The 9,197-nt window shown below is 52.2% G+C and overlaps 1 protein-coding gene across 1 annotated transcript in view; it reads left to right on the top strand.

The window, feature by feature from the left end:
- Nucleotides 1-1,534: 1,534 nt before the first annotated feature.
- Nucleotides 1,535-9,197, top strand: part of Kirrel2 (kirre like nephrin family adhesion molecule 2) — a 9,645-nt gene continuing 1,982 nt past the window's right edge. Inside the window, exons 1-14 of the mRNA XM_031386072.1 lie at nt 1,535-1,638; nt 1,873-2,022; nt 3,194-3,343; nt 3,476-3,636; nt 4,091-4,241; nt 4,407-4,512; nt 4,590-4,738; nt 4,978-5,105; nt 5,197-5,329; nt 5,583-5,683; nt 5,828-6,047; nt 7,645-7,743; nt 8,061-8,161; nt 8,624-8,689. Coding sequence (XP_031241932.1) covers nt 1,587-1,638; nt 1,873-2,022; nt 3,194-3,343; nt 3,476-3,636; nt 4,091-4,241; nt 4,407-4,512; nt 4,590-4,738; nt 4,978-5,105; nt 5,197-5,329; nt 5,583-5,683; nt 5,828-6,047; nt 7,645-7,743; nt 8,061-8,161; nt 8,624-8,689 — 1,767 coding nt within the window. The 5' untranslated portion in view covers nt 1,535-1,586. The remainder of the gene's footprint in view (nt 1,639-1,872; nt 2,023-3,193; nt 3,344-3,475; nt 3,637-4,090; nt 4,242-4,406; nt 4,513-4,589; nt 4,739-4,977; nt 5,106-5,196; nt 5,330-5,582; nt 5,684-5,827; nt 6,048-7,644; nt 7,744-8,060; nt 8,162-8,623; nt 8,690-9,197) is intronic.

Here is a 9,197-nt window from a genome sequence, read left to right as displayed (position 1 = left end):
GCCCATGGCCCCAGAGTGCTAGGAAAGGGAAGCTGTGTCAGGTGTCTGGAAAAACAGCCTCATCACCTGACTTCCTCCCTGGGACTCAGGAGTCCTGGGCTCAAGCCTGTCCTATTTCAAAACGCGGGAGCCAGGGGTTCAGATTTAGGTGTGGGGCCTCCCAGAACACTCTTTTCCAGGTCGACAGCCTGTAATCCTTCCACTTCTATAGGACTCAGCACAGCTGTTCAGTCTGTTGGTTTTCCAGTTCTCCGGGGCCCGTGGGGGTGAGTGAGAATGAGATTGGTTGTCAAATCCAGTAGCTTTAAGACTTAAGACCAGATATTCTGAAACTGGCCCAACCTCACCACACTGCAGCCTGCAAGGGTTCTCAGCCAGCAGAGAAGTCTGAACCATCCCCTCCGGGCGAGTCCAACCCTCTGATACTTAGAAGTACCAGTCTAAGCCCCGAATGTCATTTAATTCTGAGAGGTCCAGGAATGTCAGACCCGGGGTCTCAGGCCCCCAACCCCCAGCCCCTTCAGTAAGCTCAGGGTCCCTCCCACCTGCTCTGCCAGCTGCGCTGCGTGGGAACGCCCAGCTGGGCTGCACGGGAGCTGTCAGGACAAGCTGTGCGGTTCCCAGCCTCCCTCCCTGCCTGCCAGAGCCAGGGCACTGCTGCCTCCCAGCCGTCGCCCGGCAACCACTCGGATGGGCCGGGGACGGCTGGGTGGAGAGAGGGGGACCGGTGGGTACAGCCCGGTCCTGGGAAAGGAGGAACTCGAGCTGGAGGGGAGGGGGAGGGCTAGATTCCTAGATCATAGGGTATGTTATGGCTTGCAGCGATAACAAAGCAGCAGGGAGTATTTTGGGAAATGGGGAACGAAACCCTCTTTTCTCAAGACTCCTAAGTGGTCCTTCAGTACCTGGGTGCCCTCTCTCCGACCCGCAGGCCCACGGGAGCCTGAGCTCCGCCTCCCCAGGGCGCGGAAGCTGGCGAAGCCCCAGGGATTCCCATTTATAGCTTGGTTTCCACTCAGCTCAGTCCCTCCTGGACTCGGGCTGAGCAAGTTTCTTCCATTCTCTTCTCTCCTCCCCCACGCCGCCGCCGCAGCCGCCTCCTCCTCTTTCTCCTCCTCCTCATTCCTGCCTCCCCTTCAACCACAGCAGGGTGCAGGTGTCCAACTCGAGCATGGGCCCCAACTTGGACTCAGATGTTCCAACTCTCAGACCCCCTGATAATGCAGGGGCACCCGCCTGCTGCGCGGACAGCTACCCTGAGCATCCCTAGCGGTCCTCACACAAGGCGCGGGAGTTTCTCAATGGGAAGAGGCCGGGTCTCCAGGAGGCGGGGCGAATAGGATCCCTCCCGCCTAGTGGGTTCCTCGCAGTCCTAGGTTGCAACCCGTGAGCGGTATAGAACACAGGAGACTGCGGATGATCCAGATTCCGGGGACTCTGGGTCAGACATAAACTCTTCCAGCCCGGAGTGGGGTGCAGAGAGGGGTTCCAGTCCAGCGTGGTGAGAGGCGTGCTATCAAGAAAGAAGTTGGAAGGCAACCCGTGCAACCCTAAGTCTGTGAGATCTTGGAGTACACACACTCGGGATGCTGGCCTCGGCCCTCCTCGTTTTCCTCTGCTGTTTCAAAGGACATGCAGGTACCTCCCCCCACCCCCCACCTCCGGAAGGCGCAGGGAAATTTAGAGAGGGCTATTTGTCCATTACCGCCTTGTTTGGGAGGAGGAGACTAACGGCTCCTAGTCCTGGGTGTGAGAAAGTACTCTAGAAGCTAGGGCTTCTGAGTCTGACGAATGGGGGCTTTGGAGACTGGACCTCCTAGATCTTGCGTAAGAGGATTTCTTTCCTAAGCTCAGCTGTACCTCTTCTTCTAGGCTCATCGCCCCATTTCCTTCAACAGCCAGAAGACATGGTAGTGCTGTTGGGGCAGGAAGCCCGGCTGCCCTGCTCTCTGGGCGCATACAGGGGGCTCGTGCAGTGGACTAAGGATGGGCTGGCTCTAGGGGGCGAAAGAGACCTTCCAGGTGAGGCTGGTCTCTGCTCAGGGAAGGGCTGGCATCATCGAGGGGCTGCTGGGCATGGGCTACATCGGTTTCAACTTTGGAGAGTGAAAGACTCCTGAGAATGTTTGGGAATGCTGAGTTTTAAAATAATTACCTTTGAAGAGATAAATTCCTTGTGTTTGGGGATTATCCTCTTTATTCCAAAACACCACGTAACTGCATGGACACTTTGCCAATAATTATAGACAGTCATATAGTTAATGCACAGGTTGATGTGAGCTCCTTAGAAGTCCCGCCCCTTTTTACTTTCCTCTATGGTAGGCGAAAGGGACTGTTTTATCTCATTTTTGTTTGTTGGTTTGTTTTGTTGTTTGAGTTAGGGTCTCCTTCTGCAGCCCAAGCTAGTCTTAAACTCGAGATCCTCCTGCCTCAACCTTTTGAGTTCTGGAATTACAAGCTCAACCAATTTTTAAAATTTTTTTAAAAAGATTTATTTATTTATTTTATGTATATGAGTACACTGTCGCTGTACAGATGGTTGTGAGGCTTCATGTGGTTGCTGGGAATTGAACTCAGGACTTCTGCTCGCTCTGGCCCAAAGATTTATCTATTAGTCTATGTAAGTACACTGTAGCTGTCTTCAGACACACCAGAAGAGGGCATCAGATCTCATTACGGATGGTGGTGAGCCACCATGTGGTTGCTGGGATTTGAGCTCAGGACTTTCGGAAGAGCAGTCAGTGCTTCTAACCACTGAGCCGACTTTCCAGCCCTCAACCTAATTTTAATGGGAGTTGATTTCTTGTATTCCTTTCTGACTTTTTGACTCCCAGATTTGTGGAGCGTATACATTGCCAGGGGACTTGGAATTCCTCTGGACTCAGCACACACTTTTTTTCCTGTTATTGGTTTGGTTTGGTTTTTGAGACTGGGTCGTCTATGTAATCCTGGGCAGCCTGAACTCCCTATGTAAGAACAGGCTGGCCTCAAACTCAAAGAGATCTGCCTGCCTCATACTCCTGAATGCTGGAATTTAAAGATGTGCTCCACTATACCCTGCCCCAGCACATGCTTTTAAATAGTGTTTTAGCGTGGATTGTGTGGCTCTTTCCCTGATCACTGAGGTGGGGCACCAGGAAACGGAGACGTGAAACCAGGAGCTCAGAGTTCTGCATGGTCTCTTCTGTCTCAGGGTGGTCCCGATACTGGATATCAGGGAATTCAGCCAGTGGCCAGCACGACCTCCACATTAAGCCTGTGGAACTGGAAGATGAAGCATCCTATGAGTGCCAGGCTTCCCAAGCAGGTCTCCGATCACGACCAGCCCAACTGCATGTTATGGGTGAGGATCCAACCCGTTTGCACTGTGGGAGCTGGGGGTGAGGAGTTGGTGTAGCAGAGTCCAGGAACCCTTAAGGGAGTAGGGGGTTGGAGCTGAGAGGGATTCAGTTCTGACCCCAGATCTACCATGCAGTCCCCCCAGAAGCTCCCCAGGTACTAGGCGGCCCCTCTGTGTCTCTGGTTGCTGGAGTTCCTGGAAATCTGACCTGTCGGAGTCGTGGGGATGCCCGACCTGCCCCTGAACTGCTGTGGTTCCGAGATGGGATCCGGCTGGATGGGACCAGCTTCCACCAGGTTGGGTCTAAAGCTCTTTGTCATTCCTTGCTCTGGGACCACTCTAACCTCAGGCTTATCTGGGGGGAATGGCCTTTGAGATGGGATTCGGGTCAAGAGCCAGACTTCCTGGCATAGTCATTTGCTAATTACTTGCTTTTACATTTGTTGTTTCACCTCTTTGTCCCTCAGTTTCCTTATCTGTACAATGGGAAAAATAGTAACATTACTCTCTTCATATAATAATATAGAGAGTTAAATAAAAGGCGTGAGTTACTTAAAGTATCCAAGATGGTTTTTATGTAAGTTATAGATGAAATCATTGTTAATGCGGGGTGTAGTAATAATACACACCTGTAGCCCCTGCACTCAGGAGACTAAGGCAGGAGGACCAGGAGTTCCCACCTTAGCTCCATAGTGACACCCTGACCCAAAAAGAAAAGAAGAATAATTACTGTGTATTTATCATCTCTAGACCATACTGAAGGACAAGGCCACTGGAACAGTAGAAAACATCTTATTCCTGACCCCTTCCAGTCATGACGATGGTACCACCTTGATCTGCAGAGCTCGAAGCCAGGCCCTGCCCACAGGGAGGGACACAGCTGTTACACTGAGCCTTCAGTGTGAGTGCAATTGGTCCTGGAAAGACCAGGGTGGGCCTGAACTCTTGCGTGTGATACAGGAAGGAGAGGGCAGAGGGATGGCACGCTGGCGGCGTATTGGGAATTGAAAGCCCCGCTTCTGCCTCAGAAAGGAAAGAGCTAGCGATCCACACCCTACCCTTACAGATCCCCCAATGGTGACTCTGTCTGCTGAGCCCCAGACTGTGCAGGAAGGAGAGAAGGTGACTTTCTTGTGTCAAGCCAGTGCCCAGCCTCCCGTCACTGGCTACAGGTGAGGAAAAATGTCACTTGTCTCTATAGCAGTTGAGGAGAGCTAGGACGACATTAATAACGTCTCTATTTCCGCAGGTGGGCGAAGGGGGGATCCCCGGTGCTCGGGGCACGTGGACCAAGGTTGGAGGTCGTTGCAGATGCCACGTTCCTGACTGAGCCGGTGTCCTGCGAGGTCAGCAACGCGGTCGGAAGCGCCAACCGCAGCACCGCCCTGGAAGTGTTGTGTGAGAAGGGGCGGGGCCGTGGGTGTGACCGAGGTGGGCGTGGTGGTACCAGAAGGCGGGGCTGGGACAGGTGTAGGGCTGACTTTGGCTTGGTTACAACAAGATCTAAGCGAGGCGGGGTGGGGGCGGGGCTTGTGGGCGTGGACATTCAGTGGCAGGTGTTGCTGGAGCCCTACACTTGGACCTAGTAAATCTGGGTCAGGGGCTCATTCCACTCCACTCCTCTCTCTCTCCTCCAGATGGACCCATTCTGCAGGCAAAACCGAAGCCCGTGTCTGTGGACGTGGGGAAAGACGCCTCCTTCAGCTGTGCCTGGCGCGGGAACCCACTTCCACGGATAACCTGGACCCGCCTCGGTGGCTCTCAGGTGGAGTCCTATCTGGGGCTTGTGACAGTAGCTGGAACTGGACAGAGCTTCCTCCCCGAGGCTTGTCTCTGATGCTGCTTCCCTGTGCCAGGTGCTGAGCTCCGGGCCCACGCTGCGGCTTCCGTCTGTGGCACTGGAGGATGCGGGCGACTACGTGTGCAGGGCTGAGCCGAGGCGAACGGGTCTGGGAGGCGGCACAGCGCAGGCAAGGCTGACTGTGAATGGTGAGAGAACCCGAGGGTCTTGGGGCAGGGGGTGGGATGAGAGGGAGGGCATTGAAAGGAAGTTATAGGGACTAGGTTTGGAGCTGGACTTGTTGAAGAGTCAGACCTATTCTGGTCAGTAGAGAGGTGTGGCCCTTTTTTTTTTTTTCTTAAAGGGGTGAAACCACAGTGACCAGGTATGACCTCGCTTTATTTAGATTTAGTTTTGGAGAGGTCGAGACCAGTATCTAATGGTCCATAGTTTCCGTTCCAGCACCCCCTGTAGTGACAGCCCTGCACCCTGCACCAGCCTTCCTGAGGGGCCCTGCTCGCCTCCAGTGTGTGGTGTTCGCCTCCCCTGCTCCAGACTCTGTGGTAAGGAAAGGACCTTCTCCTCTATGACACACCAGCCCTCGCCCACCTGACCCTGACATCTCCCACATCCCACCAGCCCCTCTGTTCTTTCCCAAGCTCCTAACTGACTTTGACTTTTTTTTCCCCCCCCAACCTGGCTCTTAGGTTTGGTCTTGGGACGAGGGCTTCCTGGAGGCAGGTTCACTGGGCAGGTTCCTAGTGGAGGCCTTCCCAGCTCCGGAAGTGGAAGAGGGACAGGGGCCAGGCCTTATTTCTGTGTTGCATATTTCCGGAACCCAGGAGTCCGACTTTACTACCAGCTTCAACTGCAGTGCCCGCAACCGGCTAGGTGAGGGACGAATCCAGATCCGCTTGGGCCGTAGAGGTGAGTTGTTGACCCAAAGACCGCTAAACCTGAGCATTCCAAACCCCACAAACGCGGTGGTTTCCAAGACTGAAGCTACCAAACTGTAAGGCTTCCGAAATTCACAGATTCTCCAAACCTAGTGAATCTCAAAACTGTGAATTCAGGCCAGGGAGGGGGCTTAGCAGGTAAAGACACTTGCCACCAAGTCTGATGACCAGGGTTCCGCACTCAGAACCCATGTGGTAGGAGAGAACCAATACCCCAAAGTTGTTCTCTGACCTCCATTCATATAACCCCACACATATACATACATACAATAGCGTTTAAATATAATAAAAACAAAAACAAAAAATCCCTATGAATTTCTATAATCATAGGACCACCAAATTAATAATTCTCTCAAATACAGAACCCTAAATGGAGACGCCATTCCATACTAGGAATCTACAAATATGGGAAATTGTAAAATAAAAGACTCTCAAGTTCTGAGCACCCCTAAAGTTAAGGTGTTTGTTACATTTATCTATGTATCTATGTACCTATTTATTTATCTATTTGTTTATTTATATGGAGGATCATGTTTCTGCCACAGTGCATATGTGGAGGTCAGAGGACAACTTGTGGGAGTCAGTTCTCTCCTTTCATTGTGTGGGTCCCCAGGATTGAACCCAGGGCATTAGACTTGTAGCAACCACCTTTATCCATTGGGCCATCTTGCCATCCCTGTTTGTTGGTTTATTATTGGAGTTTTGTTTTCGTTTTTTGAGACAGAGTCTCAGATAGACCAAGCTGGTCTTCAACCACTGGCAGTCCTCCTGCATTATCCCAAGTGCTGTGATTACAGAAGTGACTTGCTAAGGGATTTTAGACTCACATACTCTCAAGCTGCGAATCCCCAAATTCATGGGTCCCCAGACACCAGACATACCACACCACAAATCTGGGGAAATCCCAAGATTGGCAGCCTTTTGAATGCAGGGATCCCAAACCCAAGCCCTGAGCCTCTGTTTGCCTGCTCTTTGGATCAGCCTTCTCAGGACACTCCATGTGCTCCTCACAGACTAGCTGCCCACTGTCCACACCCCATCTGCTCCTTACACACTAGCTGCCCACTGTCCACACCCCATCTGCTCCTTACACACTAGCTGCCCACTGTCCACACCCCATCTGCTCCTTACACACTAGCTGCCCACTGTCCACACCCCATCTGCTCCTTACACACTAGCTGCCCACTGTCCACACCCCATCTGCTCCTTACACACTAGCTGCCCACTGTCCACACCCCATCCACTCCTTACAAACTAGCTGCCCACTGTCCACACCCATCTGTTCCTTACACACTAGCTGCCCACTGTCCACACCCATCCGCTCCTTACATACTAGCTGCCCACTGTCCACACCCCATCCGCTCCTTACACACTAGCTGCCCACTGTCCACACCCATCCGCTCCTTACACACTAGCTGCCCACTGTACACACCCCATCCACTCCTTACAAACTAGCTGTCCACTGTTCACACCCATCTGTTCCTTACACACTAGCTGCCCACTGTCCACACCCCATCCGCTCCTTACACACTAGCTGCCCACTGTCCACACCCATCTGCTCCTTACAGACTTGCTGCCCACTGTCCGGATTGTGGCTGGTGCAGCTTCTGCAGCCACCTCTCTCTTTATGGTCATCACTGGAGTGGTCCTCTGCTGCTGGCGACATGGCAAGTATCAGTGCCTTGAACCTGCCTCAGTCCCAACCCCACTCCTCTCCATACCCTGTCTAGGCCCAACCCCTTGATTGACAGCCTTGGGACCTGGCTCTACTCCTGGCTCCCAAAGCTTGTACAGGGCTTATTCCAAGTTCAAATTCTCTCCCTAGTCCTGACTCAGTTTCCTTGGGGTCGCCCCAGCTCCCATCTCTCCCAGGCTCAAGCTCTCCATGGTTTCCAACCATCCTAGCCTACTTTGTCCAGTTAGCTCTATTTCCAAGTACTAGTCACTTCCCCCTTACCAATGCCTCTCATATCCTGGGCCACAGGCTCTCTCTCTAAGCAAAAGAACTTGGTCCGGATCCCAGGAAGCAGTGAAGGTTCCAGTTCACGTGGCCCTGAGGAGGAGACAGGGGGCAGTGAGGACCGGGTAAGAGTCTGGGTCCCCACACATTCCATTGTACTCCCAGACCAACATAACCCAGTCCAAGCCACCCTCAAATTCAAGTATGGCCCTAGGTTTTGTTATTGTTTGAGACAGGGTTTCTCTATGTAGCTCTGACTGTCCTGGAACTAGCTATGTAGACCAGACTGGCTTCCAAATCAGATATTCTCCTGCCTCTGCCTCCTGAGTACTGAGATTATTAACCAGCTTGGCTCTCAGCCTTGACACATGATGACCCCAGACCCACGGCACCTTCACAATTGTAAGTGTGCTTCCCCCAGTTATCCTTTCGGCTCAACATGTCCTCACAGTCTTCCTTATTGTCAAGTGTCTTCTGCTCTCTTCAGCCTGGCCTTTAAGGCAGGCCATGAATGACTTTGGGATCTGGCAGAGGGACAGCTAGGATGACCTTCTGACCATGGCTTATCATTATTTGTCCCCCCTCAGGGTCCCATTGTGCACACTGACCACAATGACTTAGTTCTTGAAGAAAAAGAGGCTCTGGAGACAAAGGTGAGTATTGGGGGAGGAGCTCGCTCCCAGAAACACTCTATGGAGACAGGGTCTCGCCAGGGTCTCTCTGTAGCTGGCTTTGGACTCCGCACAGTCTTTCTCCTGTAGCCATTGGATTGCTGAGGTTGCAAGCTTCAGACCTGAACACCACATTTGGCCACTTTTCTGTTTCTCTTCTCCTTTTAATTCCATCACCTTAAGATCTTTGCTGGGTGGTGGTGGCACAGACCTTTGTAGAGGCAGGTGGATTTCTGAATTTGAGGCCTGCCTGGTCTACAGAGTGAGTTCCAGAACAGCCATGGCTACACAGAGAGACCCTGCCTCAATAAAAATAAATAAATAAGTAAGTAAATAAATAAATAATAAAATAAAAAAAGAATCAAAAAGACAAACAAGGGAGGAAGAGATGGTTCATCAAGTAAAGACACTTGCCAAACTTTATGACCTGAGTTCATTATGATATGGTGGAAGGACAGCCAGGGCTACATGGAGAAACCTTGTCATGAAC

The sequence above is a fragment of the Mastomys coucha genome, unplaced genomic scaffold (assembly GCF_008632895.1).
Source record: "Mastomys coucha isolate ucsf_1 unplaced genomic scaffold, UCSF_Mcou_1 pScaffold21, whole genome shotgun sequence".
NCBI classification, from domain to species: domain Eukaryota; kingdom Metazoa; phylum Chordata; class Mammalia; order Rodentia; family Muridae; genus Mastomys; species Mastomys coucha.
This window is presented reverse-complemented; position numbering and strand designations above follow the sequence as displayed.